Below are 24,706 nucleotides of genomic sequence, written 5' to 3' on the forward strand. Positions count from 1 at the left end.
GCAGCTGGATGCATTTCTGGCACACGTGGTCGTCAGGGACACTGGCAGCGTCCCTGAATTCCCACGTAGAGCAAGAGGAGCATAACACAGGGCTGGGCTCTCCTGGCATGACTTACCCCTTTAATTTTAAATTAATTCAATACCACCAGTTAAAGATATATTCTAGGGTGCTTATATACCAACTGTCTCCACTACACCACAGAGACCCAAGAAAATATAAACCGCAGAATTTAAGCTTGTAATGTAAAGGAGAAAGAAATACTCACCAGCCAATCACTTATCTGCTTCCTGGTGACGTCACACTTGGATTACTTTTTGCTTCCCTCTCCCGGAACCTGGATTGGTAAGCCTCTGGTGCTCCCTCACAGGTCCGCTGACTCTCCGCTCTCTCGGATGAATCTCTGTTGGGCTCTGCTTTCTAAACTGCACCATGTCCTCTTCCACAGAGAGACTGACAAACGTTAACGGGGCATGGACTCGCAGTCCAGCTGTGAACTCTGCTGCCACTCTAGCTGAAGGTAAGTGCATGTGTTAATTTCCTCTGGTGTTCCCACTGGGGAAGATGGGAATAATCTGTTTAAACCAGAGGACATGGCATCAAATCTCCAATGCAACTAACAGGGTTTTAAAACAATCTTTCATCTGTTCAAACAGCAGGCTGGTAATGAGCCTTTCTGACTTGTGTGGGGGAACTTGTTCACTGGGTCACTCTACAGACCTGATGCATGCTTTTCCTACCAGGGAATTGTTCATTCCTCTTCAATGCTCCTCATTTTCTTAGTTGTAGTGAAGAAGTCAGCAGTTTTGAAGTCAGTAGTTACTAGGATTATCCTTACACCCTTTCTTGAACAATGGTGTCACATTTGCCACTTTCCAATCCTCGGGCACCTCTCCCGCATCTAGGGAAGATTGGAAAATTATGGCAAGCCCTTCCACTATCTCCGGAGTGTTTGCTTAAAGTTAACATAACTGCAGACATCACCCTGACCTGATTACACGCTTGCGACGTGTGTTCCTGTGAACTATCTCTGCTGGGCTTTCTAGTTTCACAATAAATGGATGAATCTCTGTAGGGCTCTGCTTTCTAAACTGCACCGTGTCCTCTTCCACAGAGAGACTGATGAGAAACGTTAACGGGGCATGGACTCGCAGTCCAGCTGTGAAATCTGCTGCCACTCTAGCTGAAGGTAAGTGCATGTGTTAATTTCCTCTGGCGTTCCCACTGGGGAAGATGGGAATAATCTGTTTAAACCAGAGGACATGGCATCAAATCTCCAATGCAACTAAAAGGGTTTTAAAACAATCTTTCATCTGTTCAAACAGCAGGCTGGTAATGAGCCTTTCTGACTTGTGTGGGGGAACTTGTTCACTGGGTCACTCTACAGACCTGATGCATGCTTTTCCTACCAGGGAATTGTTCATTCCGCTTCAATGCTCTTCATTTTCTTAGTTGTAGTGAAGTCAGCAGTGAAGAAGCCAGTAACAGCAGTGGCTGCACCTTCATCCATCCAGACAGCAGGTAAAGTACTGTCTAATGCTCTCAATACAGGGCTTCAACCTGAAAATAGACTGACCTCTCGGGAGGAGCATGGCTCCTAATGTTATTCAAAAGCATATTTAGAGACAATTAATGTTGAACTAATATTTTAACTCTAATCATCATTGGTGCTGTCCTAAGGAAGTGTTGGGATGGGGGGACAATCTTCACTACAGCCTGCTTATAACGAACATGTATTCTAAGTCCCTGCAGATCTAGTCGGTTTGTGTCCATCTATTCGGTTCAGTAGAGCATGTTTTAACATGATGAAAGGCACTGTTGCCTGTTTCATGGCCCATGAACCTCCACTGCATTACTGCAAGTCGTTTGTGTCTAAAGGCACTTGACTTCTTTTTATACCAGCAAATTGTTTTAAAGTAACAATGCTCAATGCGGTCTCCTCTACATTGGGGAGACCAAACACAGATTGGGTGACCGCTTTGCGGAACACCTCCGTTCAGTCCGTAAGGGTGACCCTGAGCTTCCGGTCGCCTGTCATTCCAATTCACCATTCCACTCCCACTCAGACCTCACTGTCTGCGGCCTCTTGCATTGTTCCACGGAAGCTCAGCGTAAACTCGAGGAACAGCACCTCATCTTCCGATTAAGCACTTTACAGCCTTCCGGGCTCGCTATCGAGTTCAACAATTTCAGATCATAGCCTCGGGCCCTATTATTTTATCCACACTTTTAGTTTGTGCCTTTTCCTTTTTGTTCTCTCCCCCACATGGCAGCTGTCTCTCTCTCTGCCAGCGCATTTCACACTTCATCTAGAGCCATTGTCTGTTTCTTGACCTGTCCTATTACCATCTCATCTCACCTTGAATATCTTAGTCTCTTCTTTCATCCCCTCCCCCACTTCCCAGCCCCCAAACTGCCTTTTAATTTTTCATTTCTTGCCCTTTTTCTCTCAGTTCTGTAGAAGGGTTTGACCCGAAACGTTGACTGTTTCTCTCTCTCCACGGATGTTGCCTGGCCTGCTGAGTTTTTCCAGCGTTTTCTGTTTTAAAGTAATATTTTTGTAAACTTGCTTTGTTTTTTGTAGCTGCAGGCATTGTTCACAAACACACTTTTACTGCTGATGAGTTGCATTTTAAAAAGCGGTGAACTGATGTTTTGTGCTCCTCTTCACAGCTGCCTCCAAGAAGCGGCCAGCCCGGGATTTGAAAGGGCAACTTAGTGATGTGAAGGTGCAGCTGAGGTACGTGAAGTCAGAGTTGTCGGAATGCACCAACAAGCTACAGGTCTCTGAGGAGGCGAGCAGGCAGCTTGAGAGTATGTTACTGAGGGGTGACCAGTTGGCTGTTGCTGCCTTGCAGATCCAAGAACTTCAAAACAAGCTACAGTTAGTATTGTATTGTATTGCATCGTTGGACTGCTTGCATCAGTAATAAATAGCAGGAATTAAACCAGGGCTTGCTGTGTTGGGCCTGCAGCAGCAACAATAAATAGCAGGAATTAAACCAGGGCTTGCTGTGTTGGGCCTGCAGCAGCAACACTTGTAAAAAAAACAAAATTCCCTGCGTAGCAAAAATAGTTGTCCATGTTAGTTACCCATGACTCCCTCGCACAATTGATACTCTTCCTTACCCTCTACACACTCCCACCTTTGACACACTTCCTAATGTAACTGGCCAGTTTTGTGCCTGCCCACTCTGATTTGAGGAAGGGAGGTGGAGGCGGGGGGAGAATGCTGCTGTCAACTATCATTACATTAGGACTGGCAGACTGGTCAGTGAGTGGGCAAATGAAACCCAGTCAGAGTAATCACAGTACAAATATATAAAAATGGCAGACTCTGGGAATAAATAGGTCAGTCAGAATGTGTAGTGACAGGCAGGTAATGGTTCAGATGTGTGCCCGTAATGTCGGAAGCTGCCTTTTCACTTCATATGCTGGCTGGCTTGTGTGCTTCTAATCGAGAATCCTGCATCTTTCTAATTAGCTCAGTTAAAATGGTTAAATTCAGTACTTCCTCCTGTAATTGGTGTTGAGATCAGGTTCAGTTTACTTTCAGTCAGCATCTGTAATGTGATGGCCTCATCCCTCCCCGTCTCTGTAACCTCCTCCAGCCCCACAACCCTCCCTATCTCTGTAACCTCCTCCAGCCCTACAACCCTCCCCGTCTCTGTAACCTCCTCCAGCCCCACAACCCTCCCTGTCTCTAACCTCCTCCAGCCCCACAACCCTCCCTATCTCTAACCTCCTCCAGCCCCACAACCCTCCCTATCTCTGTAACCTCCTCCAGCCCTACAACCCTCCCCGTCTCTGTAACCTCCTCCAGCCCCACAACCCTCCCTATCTCTAACCTCCTCCAGCCCCACAACGCTCCCTGTCTCTGTAACCTCCTCCAGCCCTACAACCCTCCCCGTCTCTGTAACCTCCTCCAGCCCCACAACCCTCCCTATCTCTAACCTCCTCCAGCCCCACAACCCTCCCTATCTCTGTAACCTCCTCCAGCCCCCTACAACCCTCCCTATCTCTAACCTCCTCCAGCCCCACAACCCTCCCTATCTCTCTAACCTCCAGCCCTACAACCCTCTGATGTCTGTGCTCCTCCAATTCTGGCCTCTTGCGCATCCCTGATTTCAATCGCTCCACCATTGGTGGCTGTGCCTTCAGCTGCCTAGGTCCTAAGCTCTGGAATTCCCTCCCTAAACACCTCTCTCCTCTTAAGATGCTCCTTAAAAACCTACCTCTGACCAAACTTTTGGTCACCTGTCCCTAATATCTCCTGGAACTCTGTCAAATTCTGCCTGATAACGCTCTTGCAAAGTGCTTTTTGGAGGTTTGCTACGTTAAAGGTGCTATATAAATAAGTTGTGTGTCCACTCCCGTCCCAGCTCAGGAACCCTGACTCTGTTCACCACTTCTGTTTAGAGCAGCGGAGGTGGAGCTGAACAAGTGCCGAGAAGGTGCTATCCTGCAGGTGAGTGAAACTGCAATAGAACGCTTAACTGTTCATGTTGAAGTGAGGACCAGTAATCTGACTCTCTGCTGAGGTTGAGGAAACAAAAGTAGTGTTCCATCTAATTTTTTTTCCGGGCGTGGTCCCATTAAGTGGCTGCGCATCCCATTTAAATTTTCACGCGGTTTCTCCCATTTAAAAGCCGGTAAACTGCCTGTGCGGGACCTCCAGACTGCCGCGCAGCTTAGCGGTAGCGTCACATTTCTGGATGTTTTGATTGCCACCACCGCCACCCCCCCTCCCCCCCCCCGCTCCCCACAAAGGCTTTAAAGCATGCCTTAACTTAAAGGGGTTAGATTCACAGGCCCACAGGTGTCGATCAGGCTAAAGAGGAGATAAATCAAGCAGCGGGTCAGTGATCCAAACTAGTTCCAGCTCAGCTGTGATGGTCCACTGTTTCACTATCACAGCCTCCCACTTGGGCACTGGTCACCTGTGAAAGGTACCAGGGAGGCACTGCACTGCCACACCTGAAACTGCCCCCCAAAGAACTTGCCTTTTCACATGAGGATACCTGGAAATGATGATGTAGCATTGGATAAGATCAAGTGTCCAGTGGTACAATGTTGACTAACTCTTGAAGTCTGTGTTAAGAACTCTCGTGGTGGTTCAGCACTGCAGAGGGATCGGAGATGAGGTGAAGTATTTCTGGAATTTATTTTCAGGGGTCACTGAGTAGGCTTTGGAGACTGAATTAGAATTGGCAGCTTTATGTGCCACGGATTTGGTTAGTGTTATCTTTAATCCTAATCTTGGATGACAACCTAGGAGGGGATGATCCAGACTGACCAACTAGGTTGATTCTACACTGTTACTAGGGCAAATGTTTTAGTTAGTTGTGTGCCATGTTTACAAACGTGCCCCTTTTCAGATGGTATCTAAAATAATAGTGCTGACTGGCCACGTTGCCATTCTTTGTCCAGAACAAGCTGACATTGAAGGAGCAGGAGCTCGCGCACAACGTTGCGTGCATAGAAGAGCAGCAGACAACAATCGCGTCGCTGCGAGATGTGGTCGCGGATCTGGAGGATAGGCTGCACTGTACGGAACAAGAGAGGCGCAAACTGCACAACACTGTGCAAGAGCTCAAGGTACATAAGGCCCAAGGCAGCCAGTGCCATTGCCAGGAACCTGTGCTGGCACCTTTCTGTTCTCCAAATACTGGGCGTGTTGGACATGGGTAAATTAGAGTCTTGCTGACTGCTAAAGTGGGAGTGTTGCAAATGTCAGTTCAGTGTAAAGGCAGGGAGGAGAGCAAAATGGAAATACATCTGGTTTAGGGGAGGAGATTGAATACAAAAAGCATGCGATAATGTGCCTGTACAAGACATTGGTTGGATTGCAGTCACAATACTGTACAGTTGAGGCACACCACTATAGTGATGTTGAATAATGGTAAGGTAGAGTTAGATTCACCAGATACCAGGGAAGAGACTAGTCAGGACCTGGAGCTGAGGTTAAGGTATCTACTGGAATTGTGTGTGTGCCTTTTAATTAGAAGGTTGAGAGTTTAAGCCCACTTCAGGACTTCAGCCCATAATCTAAACAGTACTGCATTGTAGGATGAGATGTTAAACTGAAGTCCTGCCCTCCTGGTGGGGGTTGGGGGAGGGAGAGAGAACAGGACAAAACAAATCTTGCAACTCTTTTGAAGAGGAGCTGGGATTCAGTTCTCCTGACCAACATTGCTGAAACAGGTTAACTACTCCTTGATCTCATTGTTATAACAGTGGCTACACTGTCATTCTTTGGCTGACTTGCTTTGGGACATCCCAAGAATGTGAAAGGCAAGTTCCTAACGGGGCTTGATTTAGTAGGTCAATGAATTGGTAACAAGGCACAAACATTAGGGTTAGTACTAAAGGAATTCAAAGGACTGAACAACACGAGTTACAGGAAGAAAGTAGGGGGGGGTACAGGGATTGGAGCAGACTCCAATGGTTACCTTGAACAGTCAACCTAGGGTACTTGCCTAAATGGCTGTTGAAGGCCAGCTAATTAACTCTGGGGCATCAGTCGGGTCACAATGCACCATAGGCAAGTGCTTCCACCAGGGGTGAGTACATAACAATGAGTAAAACATGGTCTGTCTTTCGCCACAGGCCAGACTTACTGCAGCTAAAGTAACAGACTAACGGAGCCCAGAATGTGGGTGAAGCTGGGGCCTTGCTGGTCTGAGTGGCTCAGCTGGTCATTTGCTCGGCCATGAAGAGCTTTCTCCTTCGCTCGTAGCTTCGTCTTCAAGCAGTAGATGATCGGAGGAATTCTTTCTCTTTGCCCCATATGTAACCAATAATTTTCCCTCTGCTGTGTTACTTTGCAGGGTAACATCCGCGTGATCTGCCGTATGCGGCCAGTTCTGGACTCTGAGAAAGAAGATGGCAATGAACTTCACGTTCAGTTCTTGCCCAATAAGAAGGTGATCACCTTGACTAAAATGGAAGAGGTAAGATTGACCTGTGCGCTGTATCTGATCCTTCAAACTGGTAACCAGCAATAAACATCAACTGCAGCAATGCTACTGACTGTTAGATTCGGGCACAGGACAGGGGCGTTCTGTTCTTCCCACAAAGCAGGAAACGAAAGGGTTGCCCGATTGACTTTATAGGGACTATGAAATGGTGTTGCTGCACTACCCACTTACTCGAGTGTCTGGATGACACCACTGTCGGCCAATGAGTTGGAGGCAGGCTGCCCACTCTGCTTGCTTTCTGCTTCCAATGTTTACTGGATGGAGTCATTGTGTGGCAGTGGGAATTACTTCAGAAGTGAAATTCTGCAGAGTAGGGATGTTGAGCCATTGAAGTTCTACCACTACTTCTCCCTGGGCACTATACCAGCTCAGTACAAAGTCTTGCATATCTAGTTCCTTTGCTTGTTTACAAACTTAACTTTTTCTCCCCCTCTCTGTCCCTGGCTACAGTCTCACATAGGCCGCGATCGGAAAGGAGAGGTGAAATACGACTTCAGTTTTGACCGTGTTTTCCGGCCAATGGCAAGTCAGAAAGATGTATTTGATGATATCTCCCAACTGGTCCAGGTAATGGGGGTAGGGTGCTCTGGGTAATGATGGGGGCAGTGGGAGGATGGTTCAGGTAATGAGATGATTGGATGGTTTAGATAGCATTGTATAGGAGGCTTCCTCAATCTGAGTATGCAGGTGGTTTCACTAAAGATTGCTGATAAACTACTCACTGCCTCCATCTTTCTGGGTGGAATGATCCTTTAGATGTCAGTGTTTATACTGGAACAGGGTTTGTTGCCTAATTGGTATGAAACTTTAACTCTTGTATTCAGTTATTTATGCAAGCATTATTAGTGGACATGGGAACCTTTCCATCCACACTATTAGTATTACCATAAGAGCAGGAGGAGGCCATTCAGCCCCTTGAGCCCATTCTGCCATTCAATTAGATCATGGCTGATGTACTTCAACCCTGTTTACCTGCCTTTGCCCTGTATCCCTGGATTCCCTTATGAATAAAAAGCTGTCAATCTGGGTCTTGACAGGTTCAATGGTCCCCAGCATCCACAGCCTTCCTGTGGAAAGACTTCTAGGTTTCCACTACCCTTTGTGTGAAGAAGTGCTTCCAGATTTCACTCTTAAATAGCCGAGCTCTAATTTTAAGACTCTGGCATCTTTTTATCGTATTAAACCTGCTCCGGCTGGTAAGAGCATCAATTTGTGTGCTAAATGGTACAGAATGTGAAGGCACTCACTAAGTAATGGATGGTGCCCATTGCACCTCTGGATCTGGATCCAATGAGTTGGTGCTTTTAGAGAAGGACCGGGCAGAAAATGGAGGTAATGGGGTTATGTAAGATTACATGCATAGGATATACAGCACAGAAACAGGCCATTCGGCCCAACCAGTCCATGCCGGCATTTATGCTCCACTTGAGCCTCCTCGTCTTTCCTCATCTAAATCTATCGACGAAACCCTCGATTCCCTTCTCCCTCATGCTTGTCTAGCCTCCCCTTAAATGCATCAATACCATTCGCTTCAGCCACTCCCTGTGGTAACAAGTTCCACATTCTCACCACGCTTTGGGTAAAGAAGTTTCTTTTGAATTCCCTATTGGATTTCTTGGTGACTATCTTATATTGATGGCCTCTAGTTTTGCTCTTCCCCACACATGTAAACATTCTCTCTATCTACTCTATCAAAAATTTTCATAATTTTAAAGGTCTCCCCTCTGGTTTTTCCCCCAAGAGAAGAGACCCAGCCTGCTCATCCTTTCCTGATATGTATACCCTCGCATTTCTGGTATCCTCCTTGTAAATCTTCTCTGCACCCTCTCCAGGGCCTCTATCCTTTTTATAATATGGCGACCAGAACTGTACGGAATACTCTGGTCTAACCAAGGCTCGATACAGGTTTAGCATAACTTCCCTACTTTTCAATTCTATCCCTCTAGAAATAAACCCTAGTGCTTGGTTTGCTTTTTTATGGCCTTGCTAACCTACGTCACAACTTTTAGTGATTTGTGTATTTGTACTCCGAGATCCCTTTGTTCCTCTACCCCACCTAGTCTCGCACCCTCCAAGTGATAAGTGACCTCCCTATTCTTCCTACCAAAATGTAATACCTCCCATTTATCTGTGTTGAACTTCATTTGCCAATTATATGCCCATTCTGCAAGTTTATTAATGTCCTCCTGTAACTTGTTGTAGTCCTCCTCAGTATTGACTATCCCCCATCCCCCAAATTTGGTGTCATCCACAAACTTAGAAATTGTGTTTTTGATTTCTAAATCGTTAATATAAACTGTGAACAGCAGCGGTCCCAGCACTGATCCTTGTGGAACACGAGGGGTGGGGGCAGGTGGTAAGTAGTGCAACTGTTTTGGGATCTTGAAGGGTCCCAAGGCTCGGCCCAGAGTCATGTGCCCAAAGTGACGATGCGGGCAGTCTGAATCGAGGGAGTTATGCGATGTGGAGTAACTCTGCCTGTCTGTCTTCCCCTCTTCCCAGTCTGCCTTGGATGGATACAACGTGTGCATTTTTGCTTATGGACAAACGGGCAGTGGGAAGACCTTTACTATGGAAGGACCCGATGACGTGACATCAAAGACCAAGGGGATGATTCCGCGGGCCGTTGATCAGATCTTAACTGCACAGGAATTGAAGGCCACGGGATGGACAGTGAGTTACTGCAGGAAGTGGCATACGTCACACACCACCCGCTCTCCTGTAGGCACTGACTCAACCTCGATTTTAGATACCCGCTGTTCTCTGGTACTTCATCAAGCGGTTATTTCTACTGTGCCTTTAGACACAGGATTTGGACAGCAGCTGAATATCACATTTTTCTTCTTTGCTCCAGTCCAGAGCCCAGTCGTAGCATCTGTACTATTGGCCAACTGGCCAGTGTTCAGGCTTTTCAGATCTAGCCTATGTGGCTGATTTCTTTGCAATAGTGAAGCTGTAGAAGAACTTGCATTTCTATAGTGCCTTTCAGCACCTCTGGATGTCTCAAAAGCACTTCACAGCCAATGACCTACTTTTCTACATTAGTGACTACACTTCAAAAGTTCTTTGAATTTGTATGGCAATGTGCCTAAGACATGGGGAGGGATACTAGGAGGAGGAGGTCATTCAGCCCATTGTGCCTGCGCTGGCTGAAAGAGCTATCCAACCTAATCCCGCTTTCCAGCTCTTGGTCCGTAGCCCTGTCGGCTACAGCACTTCAAGTGCATATCCAAGTACTGTTTAAATGCAGTGAGGGTTTCTGCCTCTACCACCCTTTCAGGCAGTGAGCTCCAGACCCCCACCACCCTCGGTGAAAACAGTTCTCCACAACGCCCCTCTAATCCTTCTACCAATTACTTGTATTTCAATAATGGAAAGTGCTTTAAAAGTACAGAAAACATGGCTTGGGGGGGGTTTCATGATTCTACTTCACAAAGCATGACCTGGTGCCACCAGACTTTGATTCAACAGTGCAAAAGTTGATAGTGTGGCTTTTAATTTGTGCTCTTTTTCTGTCTAGCCAAGTACTGTACTTGAATAATTGCTTTGAGTCAGTTAATGCCATTGGCTGTTTTGCAATAATCTGTGAGCACTTTTTTTGCATCTGTTTCAGTATAAATTCACTGCCAGCTTTTTGGAGATCTACAATGAGACCCTTCGTGACCTGCTTGTGACAAAACCAGAGAACAATGTCGAGTACGAGATCAAATGGCTCGGCGCTAAATGTGAAAAGCTGTACGTAACAAACCTCCAATATATCCCCGTCGCCACAGCGGAGGAGGTGGGTAACGTTTGTGTACTTGTGTTTACAACTCAAACTGTTCATGAGTGAAAAGAATGCTTGTTTGCTGGTTTGTTAATACAGTTCCATACCAGCGAGGAGAGCTGGGACTGCTCACTGTTTCCTTGAACAGGGCCGGGTAATCAGTTTGACGTTTCTTTGTTGTGAACAGAAATATAATTTCTTTACTATGAAACTGAGCAGGGCATGTTGTGCTCTGTGCCCACGTCTAGTAGGTTAGCACCACTTTCATTCTTCAAGTTTTACATTTAGATTGCTCCTGGTTCAATAACCACTCGCCATCAATTGAAAGTAGATGGCGTTAAGTCAGATCAGCCCTGATTTCATTGAATGGCAGAGCAGGCTCGAGGGGCTGAATGGGCTGTTCCTGCTCCTGTGTTCCACTGGTCCTTTGGTGCCTCTATTAAATCGCCATTGGTTCGATTTACAGAACTCCAATTTGAATTCTGTGTTTAGCATCTTCAGTTTTGGGAGAGGGATTTCAATGAGTAAATGCTCAAATCGGTTGAGTTGCCTGGCTTCACGGATCGGCAGTTGAGTGTAGTTTCTCTGTTTCTGTCCTCCCCACGCAGGTTTGCAATTTGATTGCTATCGCAAAAGGCAATCGGTCGGTGGTGAGAACGGAAGCGAATTATCATTCCTCACTGAGCCACAGTGTCTTCCAGCTGGAGATTGACAGGAGTAACTCCACTGGTGATCTCCAGTACACATGTGAGTATCTGTCCCAACGTTGACCTTCTCTAGCGACGGGCAGAGTTTGGGCTTCTGCAATCCTCCTTCGATGCTGGTTGTGGTGCTTGTCTGTCGAACTGAAGCAGTGGGTTAACACTGCTGCCCCTCTTTACACTGGAATTAGACAATCTACAAGAGGTTCTATTTGCAGCACCCAATGAGCGCACAGCCACTTGTGTCTTGTCCAAGCTGCTAACCCAGCTCCTATGTGTTGCTGTAAGGGCAGCACTGACCCATGGTGCCCAACAAAAGGCCCCATTTACTTGTGCACAGCCCCTGGGGGTAGTCGTGCTACTTTGAAAAGACAAATCAGACCCCTCTGACTTCCCATCGCTGTGAGACTCGAAGCTGACACTAGGTGTGTAACCTGAATGAACTGGCAGAATCCCTGCCGTACGTTGCAACAAGAGCCTGAGGCAAATAATGGGGGAGTAGTACACTTTGCACATCAGACAGCACTTCTCTCCCCCAGATTCAGTGTCGTGTAACCAGATGCAGCAGCTCCCTCTAGTTCATCCCAACAATACGGCACCACCCCAACCTTAACAATCCCAACTGTGCACCAATGTGACACTTTCCCGATTCCCACGTCAACCATCCTGCTGGATCTGAGATTAGCGTGAGACTAACTGCCAGAGTCGCCCTGCGTAGGAAGGAGGCTTTCATCCCTTCAGTCTGCTAGCTTTGAACTGGAGCTTGTAGCTCGTCCCTCCCTACTCCGATTGTGTGCGTAAAGGGACAGGTAGCTGCGGCTTGTTGCTGTTGGCCTGTTTGTAGCTGCCCACTGCTACACAATGGCCAGACACTCCCTCCCTCCACAGTTCCACCTGATTTCCCCCCCCCCCTCTACTTTCTAGCACCTCCTAAAGATCCTGCTCCTTCCCTTTCTCCCTCCACTCTGGAAACCATTCTCTCCCACGCCTCTTGTATTGGTTTGAGAAACAGCACTATTTTCAAAAATGCGACAATGCTGTTTGCTGTCCAAAAGAATGACTACCACCCTCTCCATGAGGCATTTGGTTATTGATGCGTTTGCTACCAAGATTGTGGCATTTTGTGTTGCTGTCAAACATGGAACGTGGTCCCTGTCAACCTTTCTGATTCGAGACCTGCCTCCTCCAGCAGGTTTTAATGTTTTCAGCCCTGTGCGGTAACCTTGCTTTTTTGCTAATGCTGATGTTGGTTTTCCCCCAATGGGTTCAGCGACCCTGTGTCTGGTGGACCTGGCAGGCAGTGAGCGGATCGATAAATCTCACTCGAGGGGTGATCGTCAGCGGGTGTCAATTAACAGGAGCCTTTCCCAGCTTGGCCGTGTAATCCTGTCGCTGTCAAACAAGGTAAGATCCAGTATAGGAGGTTAAAGCCTTTGGAAACGGGACTGGTTCGGCTCCATACCCCATTTACACCCTATCTAATTTTTACACTCCATTTACATCAGGTTAAAATAGAAGCTGTTTCTGTTCCTTGCTCTTTCTCCCCATGCGCCCTCAGTCCCACCACAGATCTTGAGCATTCCATTTGTACCCCACCCACCAATAGCTTGAGTAAAAACGGAAAATTCTGGAGATACTCAGCATCTGTAGAGAGAGAAACGGTTAATGTTTCAGGTCGATGACCCTTCGCCAGAACTGGGGAAAAAGTTGGCGATGTAACAGGTTTTTAAGTGAGGGGAGGAAAGAACAAAAGGGATGGTCTGATAGGATGGAAGGCAGGAGAGATTAAGAGACAAACGGGATGATGGTGCAAGGCAAAGCGGTCAAACAATCTGCGTTTGGTCTCCCCAATGTAGAGGAGACCACATCGTGAAGTGATTATAGTATACTAAATTGCAAGAAGTGCAAGTAAATCGCTGTTCCTCCTGGAAAGTGTTTGGGGCCCCGGACAGTGGGCAGGGAGGAGGTAAAAGGGCAGGTGTTGCAGCTCCTGGGCTTGCACGGGAAGGTGCCGGGTGTTGGGGGTGATAGGAGTGGACCAGGGTGTCGCGGAGGGAGCGGTCCCTTCGGAATGCTGAAAGGGGAGGTGAGGGGAAGATGTGTTTGGTGGGCAGATCATGCTGGAGGTGGCGGAAATGACCGAGGATCCGTTGAATGTGGAGGCTGGTGGGTAAGGTGAGGACCAGGGGAACCCTATCGTGGTGCCAATGAAGCTCGAGGAACAGCACCTCTTTCGATGAGGCACTTTACAGCTTCCGGACTCCACAAAGTTCAACAATTTCAAACCATAACGTCTGCCCCATCTTATTTTCTCTCCGGCAGCTGTTGATCATCCTGCCATCACCATTTACACTTCATCTAGACTCCTTTTTGTTTCTTGTCCCATTACCATCTCCTTTTGCCTTGCACCATCATCCCTTTTGTCTCTTAATCTCTCCTGCCTTCCATCCTATCACAGACCTTCCCTTTTTTCTTCTCCCTCCCCTCCCCCCCTTTCCCTGCTCCTACACTTGCTTAAAAACCTGTTACACCTGCAACTTTTTCCAGTTCTGACAAAGGGTCATCGACCTGAAACGTTAACTGTTTCTCTCCACGGATGCTGCCTGACCTGCGTATTTCCAGCATTTTGTTTTTATTTCAGATTTCCAGCAGCCGCAGTGTTTTGCTTCTGTAATGGCTCAAATAGTTCAGTGTCGGCCTTTATCCATTTTCCCTGTGTGAATATTCGGTGCTGGTCAGCCACAGCTGTGCAAAGTATGTTAGCCCTTGTGTGTTTTATTTAAACACTGCTACTTTGTACTGTCTCAACGGGGGTTTTAAATACTGTCACTTTGGGGCAGTAGGTGGGATGTGGGGGGCCGGGGGGGTGCCTACTGCTGATTCTGTTTTGTCTGTGGAACAAACTGATGCAGGTGTGCAGAGATGTGGATCATTCTCAGTGTGGGCTGTTTAAAAGACCACTCTGGTTCTGGTTAGTGGCAGTGCTCTGCTGTATTGTTCGAGAGTGGGGAGAGGGAAACCAGTCCTATTTGAACTAACTATACAGCAGGAACTAATTGGATATTGGCAAGATTAAATTGTATATTCGATAAGGCGTGAAAGGTTAGTCCCCACACATTTGGAATAAACGGGTCTTTTTCCGAGTGGCAGGCAGTGACTAGTGGGGTACCGCAGGGATCAGTCCTTGGACCCCAGCTATTCACAATATATATTAATAATCTAGACAAGGGAACTAGATGTAATGACTCCAAATTTGCAGACGAGACAAAGCTGGGTGGGCGTGTGTGCTGTGAGGAGGCTGCCGAGAAACTCCAGGATGATTTGAACAGGTTGGGTGATTGGGCAGAAGCATGGCAGATGCAATATAATGTGGATAAATGTGAGGTTATCCACTTTGGTAGCAAAAACAGCAAGGCAGATTATTATCTGAATGGCAATAGATTGGGAGAAGGTGGGGAAGTGCAACGAGACCTGGGTGTCCTTGTCCACCAGTCGCTGAAGGTAAGCATGCAGGTGCAGCGGGCGGTTAAGAAGGCAAATGGTATGTTGGCCCTCTTCGTAGCGAGAGGGTTTGAGTACAGGAACAAGGATGTCTTGCTGCAGTTGTACAGGGCCTTGGTGAGACCACATCTTTAGTATTGTGTGCAGTTTTGGTCGCCTTATCTGAGGAAGGATGTTCTTGCCATGGAAGGAGTTCAGCAAAGATTCACCAGGCTGATACCTGGGATGGCAGGAATGACACATGAGGAGAGATTGGATCGATTGGGCTTGTACTCGCTGGAGTTTAGAAGAATGAGGGGATGTCATTGAAACTTATAAAATTCTAACCGGACTAGATGCAGGAAGGATGTTCCCGATGGTCGGGGAGTCCAGAACCCGGGGTCACAGTCTAAGGATAAGGGGTAGGACATTTAGGACAGAAATTAGGAGGAATTTCTTCACCCAGAGAGTGGTGAACCTCTGGAATTCTCTACCACAGAAGGCAGTAGAGGTCAATTCATTAAATATATTCAAGAAGGAGTTGGATATATTTCTCCAGGCTAAAGGGATATGGGGAGAAAGCAGGGACCGGGTACTGAATTTGGATGATCAGCCATGATCGCATTGAATGGCAGAGCAGGCTCGAGCAGCCGAATGGCCTACTCCTGCTCCTATCTTCTATGTTTCTATTTCTTTCCCTGCAAAATTTGCTGTTCCTATTGGTAAGATGTGAGGGACATGTTGTTTTATAGGGTCCACTGCAGTAATAGCTGTGTGTGGAAACTCAGTACACACAGATTTGCTAGTGCCTTTCATGACTTTGGGATGTCCCAAAGTGCCTTCCAGCCAATGAAGTACTTTTTTGAAATGTAGTCATTGTTTTAATGTATAAAACACAGCAGCCAATTAGCATACAGCAAGCTCCCACAGCCATGTGATGATCAGATCTGTTTGTGATGTTGGTTGAGGGATAAATATTGGCCAGGACACCAGGGAGAACTCCCTTGCTTGTCGAAATAGTACCATGGGATCTCTTGCATCCACCTGAGGGGACAGACCGGGGCCTCGGTTTAACATCTCATCCGAAAGACGGCACCTCTGACAGTGCAGCATTCCCTCAGTACTGCACTGGGAGTGTCGGCCTAGATTTATGGGCTCCTGTCTCTGGAGTGGGACAGTGCTGGTGGGTGGAGCTATTTTACTATTCGTCTCTTGTCACAGGAGTTCCCTTTGTTTTTTCCAGGAATCACACATCCCCTACCGGGACAGCAAGCTAACTTACCTGCTGCAGAACAGTTTAGGAGGCAATTCAAAGATGTAAGCTGCTTTCTCCTCCAGTCGGTACAATGATGTTCCATTTATCTAATTTGTGAAGTTTTTTTAAAATTGGAAACCTTTTCCTTGCAGGCTGATGTTTGTGAATATCTCTCCCCTAGAAGAGGACTTCAGCGAGTCACTCAATTCCTTGCGCTTTGCCAGTAAGGTATGTCGAATTCAAATGGTTCATGCCCTGTGTTGCAGAAACTGGCTGCTAGTGATTGTGTACAGTGGGGCACAAATGAGAGTTTGTGGTATTTATGTGCTTGTCACTGAGGTTTGACAACAGTACAAGCTGTGACCTAATGACTAACTATTGTGTTGCAGTACAAGTCCTGTACCCAGCCTCCTTGCTCGTTGAGCAGCTGACCCATACAAGTTCCATCTGTGAGCTAGCTTGTGTGACAGCAAGGGTTTTTTCAATTGGCCTGTAGTTTCAGGGGTGGAACCAGACCACTCTGCTCCAGACCTCATTACAGCCTAGGTCCAAACATGGACAGAGGGGCTGAATTCCAGAGGTGAGAGTGACTGCCCTTGACATCAAGGCAGCATTTGACCGAGTGTGGCATCAAGGAGCCCTAGTAAAACTGAAGTCAATGGGAATCAGGGGAAACTCTCCACTGGCTGGAGTCATACCTAGCACAAAGGAAGATGGTTGTGGTGGTTGAAGGTCAATCATCACAGCCCCAGGACATCGCTGCAGGAGTTCCTCAGGGCAGTGTCTTAGGCCCAACCATCTTCAGCTGCTTCATCAATGACCTTCCCTCCAACATAAGGTCAGAACTGGGGATGTTCGGTGATGACTGCAGTGTTCAGCGCCATTCACAACTCCTCAGATAATGAACCAGTCCATGCCTGTATGCAACAAGACCTGGATGACGTTCAGGCTTGGGCTGAGATGTAGCCAGTAACATTCATGCCACAGAAGTGCCAGGCAATGACTCTCCAACAAGCAAGGGTCTAACCACCACCCCTTAACATTCAATGGCATTACCATTGCCAAATTCCCCCACCATCAACATCCTGAGGGTCACCATTGGCCAGAAACTTAACTGGACCAGCCACATAAATACTGTGGCAACAAGAGCAGGTCAGAGGCTAGGTATTCTGTGGCAAGTGTCTCTCCTCCTGACTCCCCAGTCTGTCCACCATCTACAAGGCACAAGTCAGGAGTGTGATGGAATACACTCCACTTGCCTGGATGAGTGCAGCTCCAACAACACTAAGCTCAACACCATCCAGGACAAAGCAGCCCGCTTGATTGGCTCCCCGTCCATCACCTTAAACATTCACTCCCTCCACCACCGGCGTACCGTGGCTGCAGTGTGTACCATCTACAAGATGCGCTGCAGCAACTCGCCATGGCTTCAGCAGCAGCACCTCCCAAACCCATGATCTCTTCCACCTAGAAGGACAAGGGCAGCAGGCGCATGGAAACACCACCTCCAAGTCTCACACCATCCTGACTTGGAAGTATATCACTGATCCTTCATCGTCACTGGGTCAAAATCCTGCAACTCTCTCTAACAGCACTGTGGGAGCACCTTCAGTGGACTGCAGTGGTTCAAGAAGGCCGCTCTCCACCACCTTCTCGGGCAATTAGGGATGGGCAATAAATGCTGGCCTTGCCAGCGACGCCCACATCCCTGGAACAAATTTTTAAAAATTCCTCTGATCAGCATTCAATGACCTGTGTGTCTGTTGGGAGAGCTGGAATCCAGCTAAGCTGTGCTTCCCCTGGCAGTTTATTCTGCTTTGGGATTTCTGACGTTGCACCTTGTCATTCTAGTGCATTAATGACACTGTGAATTGTCTCCTCAGTAGGTTGTGCTGTCGTTTGTGGGTGGTGGGCACTTTTTGACCCAAACTCTTGCTAAACCGGGTGTTCTTTTTCAGGTGACTGAGTGTGTGACTAGGATGGCTGAAGGTGGCCATTGCTGATGCTCCAAGTGCAACGCTGTGCTGAACAAAGAACATCTGCTGTGGAAATGTGCGGCTGAGTGTATTCAGCCTCGCTGCATCTATTGAAAATCCTGCTGTGTGCATTTAATTTATTTTTAACGTGTCTTGCCTTTTTGATTCTTTGTATTTTTAATCAATAAATGTTTCTCTTTTGGCAAAGGCTGGTTCTTTGTTCAACTGTCATTCGGCACTGATGAAGCCCAGCCATTGTATGCTGCCATGTACGGTGCATTGGAGAAAACAAAATGTTTAGTCTTTACAATGATGGTGCATCTGGAAACAGATTGCTTTAACTATTTGAAAACTTCTGAGAAGTTGTGTATGTAACACTTTTTAAAAATGTTATAATAAAGTTTGTATTTTCCCATCAGCGCAGTTACCTGGATTTTCTAGTCATGTACAGCCACTGCTGTCAAGTTGTCCCCAGGGTCATTTTTAGATCACCATTTCCCCAAGTCGTAGCACCATTTGAGAGTCTGCTTCTGGCCAATGTTCCCTCTTTTTCTTTGTACTGATCGGGCCACGACCTCCTTGAGTGTGACCTTTTCGTCCGTGGGCAACTTTTACGACATCAACCACTTCTATACAGTAATGCCATATTGCCACCCTGCCATTTCAAATCATGAGACAATCAGGCAAGGTTCTATACAAATTTAATGTAACTTCACTGCTTTTGAATTCTACTCTTCTAGAAATGACCCTGTGCTTTAGTTGCACTTTTATGACTTATTTAACCTGCATTGCTACTTTTAATGATTTGTGAATCTATACCCCTAGATCCCTTTACACCATTTAGATTCTTATTTTCCAAGGAGTAGGTAGCCTTTTCCACCTACCAAAATGCACCACCTCACACTTGGCTATATTGAAATTAATTTGTCATTTCCATGCCCATCCTGCAAGTTTGTTTACAGTAGAATTAATTAAAAGCTTTTAGTTTGTCATGTACAAACTTTTTTTTAAATTACTTGTCAGAAATGACAGGCATATCAACGAACTGCATAAACACTTCAGAAACGCTAGCTGAGTGATCGACCAAAAGCCCAAGGTGAGCTGACTGAGGCATATCTATTAGTGCAATTTGTATTAATTTTAAACTTTTCCACATTAGCCCATCCCTCACGTCACTATACCAATGGCAGCACAAGCAGCAGCTTTCCTATGGCGCTGACGGGCTGTACATCCTGATATGTAATCAGAATATTAATCACAATGCAACCGGAAGACCAACCAATATAAAGTGCTCTACTTCTTTAGTTCACAGTATTAAAAAATTGAACAAAAATGGGTATACATATTTTTAACTTCAATCACTTCCATTAATAAATGTGGTCTTGTTGAACCAACACACCCCCATGTGACATGTCAGAAATGCAGCACTTCCTCCCAAGTGCAGAAAAATACATAACACAATTTGTGTTACTGAATTAAAAACAAGCAGGAAAAGCTATTATTTAACATAAAATTATTCTGGTTCTCCTGTTGTAGGATTTGCAAAATTGAACTTTATGATAAAGGGTCGAATGGCAGAAGAGGCCATGATTTTAAAGACTTTTAAAAGAAGCCTAGGGAAAAGGGGCATTCAAAATGGCCACCAGACCCCATGACCAACTTATTGGGACACTTTAAAATGGTTCCTGCAGTCCTCCGACAGCTTTGTGGATTCAGCCCACAGTAAGTTCTGGAAGCCGTTTCTGAGAACGAAACCAGACACCCACATATACATATAGATTGGATGCAGATCCAGTCAAGATTGGCCTGTAGATAAAGGCCATCTAAATGTTTACCCAGACAAAAGGGAACATTTTCATATTCATAAGAGCATCAAGGACCCGTTAAGGACATCACCAGGACATTAAAAACAATGAAGGTCATTCCAGACCAGAGATGGCCCTTTACCGGCCATCCCAAAGTATTTTAAAATATAACTACCCCGTTGTGCAACAAGCCCGCCAAAAGTTAAACAAAGACTAACCTGATTTGGGCGGGAGAAAGAGGCTTCTCCTGAGAACTATAATTGGGAGACACCCAGGTAGGAATTTGGCTTTTCAGCCTTTCCAGCTTGTTCAACCTTTGAGCTGGGTAAAGGGGAGCTGCTTTGGGAGATGATCAACGTGGCTCCTCTCCATCATTGGAGAGGAAGAAGAAAGCAGTCATCGTGGTGCTACCAACATATTCGGTGGCATCGTCGCTTGAAGAAGGGGAAGATGGTTCGAGCTGGCGACCCGCCCCGGGGTAAAACATCGGGAGATCATCAACCAACCCCAGGCCGTTGACGAAACGGGAGGCCATCGACCCACTCTGGCACAGGAGAAGAGACAACAAAAAACTAAAGAAACCTATATGAAAGCCAGTCCGAGGCTCCTCTGACTGGGGTCGAGCAGACGATCCCCGACCCCGCCGACGTCCAGGCCAGCCGGTGTCCAGCCGTCCCCGACCCCCCACCTCAGGAGAGAGGTGTGGTGCAGCTCGCTGGGGCTCCACTATCCACGAGGAGACAGGATGCCTGAAGGGATCAAAATGCAGACCTGTTTCAAAACTTTACACTTCCTAGTTGTATTGGTGAGCATGTTTCTGGCCCTTCATAATCAGATCTAGATAGGTTGAAGGGGGTGGACATTTAAGGGTATAATTAACGAGTTGTTGTCCCTCGATGTTCCGTGTGTTTCCCCATTTCATGATGATCTTTGTAGAGTATAATATGCCTGTATTTGCCTTAGTTAGTTTTGTGTCGTTATGATTTGTTTGTGTTTTTCCCTCCCATGTACCCTCTTATTTGCTTGCATTTGATTTGTTTCACCATATGCAATAACATTTCATTTTGTTTCATCAAACTTGGTCTATACGAGTTTTCTCTACATTGTAGTTCCTGCCCCAAAGTCCAGAGTACAGAATCTAAGGGGCGAGTGGGTCGAACCACTCACGGTTTACTGTGCAAGAGAGAGAGGCCTCGAGAGAGAGAAACCTTTGCGATCTAAAACCCCTTACACTGTCCAGAGGAAAATCAGACTGACCTAGAAATGTTTAATATGTTGATGTAAAATGTTAATTTACAAATTTCACTTCTAATGTTTTTCTCTCAAACATTCTCCAATATTAATCCCTGCTCTTATCACAAAGTGTTGAATTATTTGTTATTTTGCAATTAAATAGCAGGAAACAAACTTCATTGTACTCTATTTTTAATCTCCTATTTCAAACATTTATGCCAAATCAAAATTGTAGTTTAATATTTTTCTCTACAGTGGTTTCTTAAGTAGCTTGCTGCAATTTTTATACATCATTACATAATTCTTGTTTCTATTAACACTCCACTAAACATTGAAGAGGAAATCTATATTTACATTATTCCTGGAACTTGCTCGGACTATAGAACGACAGACAAAATAAAATGGTTTGTGGTTTTTTCCCCTTTTGCTTCTCTTCCTAAATGTCTGATACTTTTTATTGAATTTTTAAAATATGTAACTGCTCCAAATTCTTCCCTCAACAGCATGGTTGCATGTTTGTGTAAAGCTACTCACTTCAGTTGATTGTTCTAAATCAAATACTGAGATTTCCATTTTTAAACATTTTAAGCAATTCAGAGCCTCTGAAAGTGTTTGGACTTCAAGACCTGGTTGAAACTTGTTTTAGATGAGGGGAAAATTGATTTGCTTGTTTCTTCCAAAATCATATTCGCAACTAAGGGTGAGTTAGTGATTTTTAACACTCTCTTTTTGCCAAGTTCATTAAAAATCTTAATTCTTTCAAGTCTCGTTGCAGCTTTTACAGAAGAAGTTGCTCCAAGATTTTCTTTCCCTCTTCAATGCTGTTAAACATACAACAAAAAATAAAATAAAATAAACTCTAAACGAAGCTCAAAGTGGTTAAGCTTCCTTAGAAGGCTGAGGTTATCTAGCTCCAGTCATGGTGGTGAGTTGGGATCAATTTTAGAAGTTGTTTCCTCTTTTTCTGCTGCTGGTCTCTCAGACTCAGGTACAAACAGGGGCACAATTTTTTTCCCCTCAACATGATTTAAATAAGTGATACTCTTTCAAAAAGGGGACAATATCTGGAACTTACCGCAGGACATCCATCATCACTTTCCTGTATTTTTTTTCCGACTTTAAACAATTTTCAAAAAAAATGTCACGCTGGTCTAAATTGTTTGCTTTAGCCTCCTTCCAGTGGCCATTGTCCATGTGCTGCACCTCCACCTATGTTGTTCCAAAGTGCGGCCACCGGCTCAGTCCCCGAGAATGGACTGCACACACCTGGACCCTCACCCCTCCCTCTTGCTGTCTTTTTCTCTGTCCCTCCCTCCCTGTTTCTCTCTCTCACCCTCTCTGTTTCTCTATCTCCCTCTGTCCCTGTCTCACTCTCTCTCTCTCTGTGTGTTTCCCCCCTGTGCCTCTCTCTGTTTCGCTGTCTCTCTCTGCAAAGGACATTCGAGCAAAAGGAGAAGCAGCAATTCAGTGTTGGTTCAGGAGAGAGTTTTCCTTCCAACATTTGAAATCCAATCATGTTGAAACATGAACATAATTCTTTCCCTCTTGGGAATACATTGTCAAGAAGTGTCTCCCCTATTTGTGCTCTTGTAATAATGAAGGTGCTCATATCAGACACCAGCTCCACTAACCTATTGCAATTAATTGAATGCCCTCAGTGTCCCAGCTCTGTAATCTGAGCGATAACTGCCTGCAGGTTTTAGAAGAGATTGTAGGAATGTCTAGTTCCTATCAAGAGACTGAGGTCGACTCAGGCGATCAAACAAGCAATGTTTAATGTAAAACAAACTGAGTTTAACAAACAAATGCACGAGAACTACGAATACAGGTCTACTCAGTTCGGAGGCTCCACGAGGACTGCTTGGGCGGTCCCGTGGCTGGTGTCATGACGTCATCACGTTTTTCCCGCCGGTGGGGATCACGTGGTGAACGGCGTGACGTCATTGCGTTTGCCCACGCTCTGTACATGCAAACAGTATATACAAAGATACAGACTCAGGCTGTAGCTAACATATTGTTAAAGGGAATTATATACAGTTGATCGGAGTCCCTTAGTTAAACATTACATTGCAGTGTAAAAACAAAGACAAAATATTACATATTATACAGAAATATATAAACAAAGTTGATCTTGTGAACCCACAACAGTGTCCCAGAGGAAGTGTTACTAGTGTCACCTCTGATGATGCACCGTTACAGCAAATTACAATTCAGTGCATTCCAGAGCCTCCTGGCATTGCTTGTGGATCTTCATCCAGAGACTCCTCGCGTCAAAGTATGAAGGGCCTTGCCTGTGCCATGAGCATGCCAGTGAATACGGGCATTTATCTAGTTCATCTTTCTTTTTAAAAATACAGACACACACACATACTAGCCCTTTACTTTTAACAAAGGCGTAACAGCAACCGCTTATACTGGCCAATAGAGTGGGCACACCACTGGGCCCCCAGTTAGTACATGTGAATAAGTGGGTCTTATTCAATGACTCTCACACTGGTCCGTGAAGTTGGCAGAGGCTTGCTGGCCTAACCGGCATCTGCAATCCCATTTCAATAACAGGATACACAATAAACCTCTGACAATTTATGTATAATTTAAAAAACTTAATCACAAGGCTCAGAATGCCAGCTTCTTCATTTTGACTCATTACATACCAGTGAAAGATTCACTCACAACAAGCTGTGACGCTAAGTGTCGAATGTCTGAGGAGGAGGGTAAATAAACATGAATTCTGAGCCCCAAAGTAGTGATCACCTCAAGATCAGTGCAGGTTATTACCCTGTAAGAGGAAAACCCTTTATGAATTGGTTATGGGATCAGATGGAAGAAATTAAACCACCTGATTCAGAATGTTAAGCTCGGGGAAATCCCACTTTGCTCCTCTAAAGGAGTTGATGTGGCACCAATATCAGCTGCTCAGGATCAATGCCTTAACTCCTTTCCCTCATCCAGGCAGTTAAGCTTCTCTCTTTCTCTGTTTGTTTTATCCATTTTCTCAAGGTTCAGCAGCTTAGAGATGGCCCCGTTTCCCATCAGGGCTTCAACATCCTTTTCCACATCTGGCAGGTTAAGCCCCAGGTCTTGTTCCATTGCGAGGTGCTTTACCATGCAGATTGACCCTTTGTCAGCACAGAGGGTTTTGTACCCGTACTCTGGATCCCCGTCGATGCTGCAGGGTTTGGGCAGGTTTTGGATGAGGTTGAGGGTCACTCGCTGATTGTTGACATGCTCGCTCGGAGGCATGCGCTCTCTCTCCTTTCTCCTCCTCCGCTTCATGAAGAGGTAGATGCAGACAGATACAATGAGAATTACCATGACAGCAAGCAGCACAAGGAGGAGGTGAAAAGTACTTCCTGTAATATGAAACAGATGATATTCTTTATCCATCCTTATTTTACCAGCTGTTATTCCTACTAGTCACTCTCCTGTGGCAAAGCCATGCAGCAACACTACAGACTGGTTAAAGGGTGGGCTGCGGTCAGAGCAATTTTGCATTCAACCTGCTGAAGAAT

The 24,706-nt window shown here is 45.9% G+C and overlaps 2 protein-coding genes across 2 annotated transcripts in view; one reads left to right on the forward strand and one right to left on the reverse strand.

Moving 5' to 3' along the window:
• Window positions 1–397: 397 nt before the first annotated feature.
• LOC147096623 (carboxy-terminal kinesin 2-like) overlaps window positions 398–24,706 on the forward strand; it is a 116,728-nt gene continuing 92,419 nt past the window's right edge. The window contains exons 1-9 of the mRNA XM_085973123.1: window positions 398–518; window positions 1,113–1,187; window positions 2,672–2,801; window positions 4,418–4,466; window positions 5,429–5,596; window positions 6,829–6,951; window positions 7,429–7,545; window positions 9,481–9,651; window positions 10,592–10,759. Coding sequence (XP_085829249.1) covers window positions 431–518; window positions 1,113–1,187; window positions 2,672–2,801; window positions 4,418–4,466; window positions 5,429–5,596; window positions 6,829–6,951; window positions 7,429–7,545; window positions 9,481–9,651; window positions 10,592–10,759 — 1,089 coding nt within the window. The 5' untranslated portion in view covers window positions 398–430. The remainder of the gene's footprint in view (window positions 519–1,112; window positions 1,188–2,671; window positions 2,802–4,417; window positions 4,467–5,428; window positions 5,597–6,828; window positions 6,952–7,428; window positions 7,546–9,480; window positions 9,652–10,591; window positions 10,760–24,706) is intronic.
• The window catches only part of LOC147096624 (protein jagged-1-like), a gene marked incomplete at its 5' end in the record, with an annotated part of 46,331 nt that continues 45,809 nt past the window's right edge, over window positions 24,185–24,706 (reverse strand). Inside the window, one exon of the mRNA XM_085973165.1 lies at window positions 24,185–24,547. Within this exon, the coding sequence (XP_085829291.1) occupies window positions 24,319–24,547 (229 nt within the window). The remainder of the gene's footprint in view (window positions 24,548–24,706) is intronic.

This window comes from Somniosus microcephalus, chromosome 34, assembly GCF_052327205.1.
Source record: "Somniosus microcephalus isolate GS21.2 chromosome 34, FLI_Smic_1.0, whole genome shotgun sequence".
In the NCBI taxonomy this organism is placed as follows: domain Eukaryota; kingdom Metazoa; phylum Chordata; class Chondrichthyes; order Squaliformes; family Somniosidae; genus Somniosus; species Somniosus microcephalus.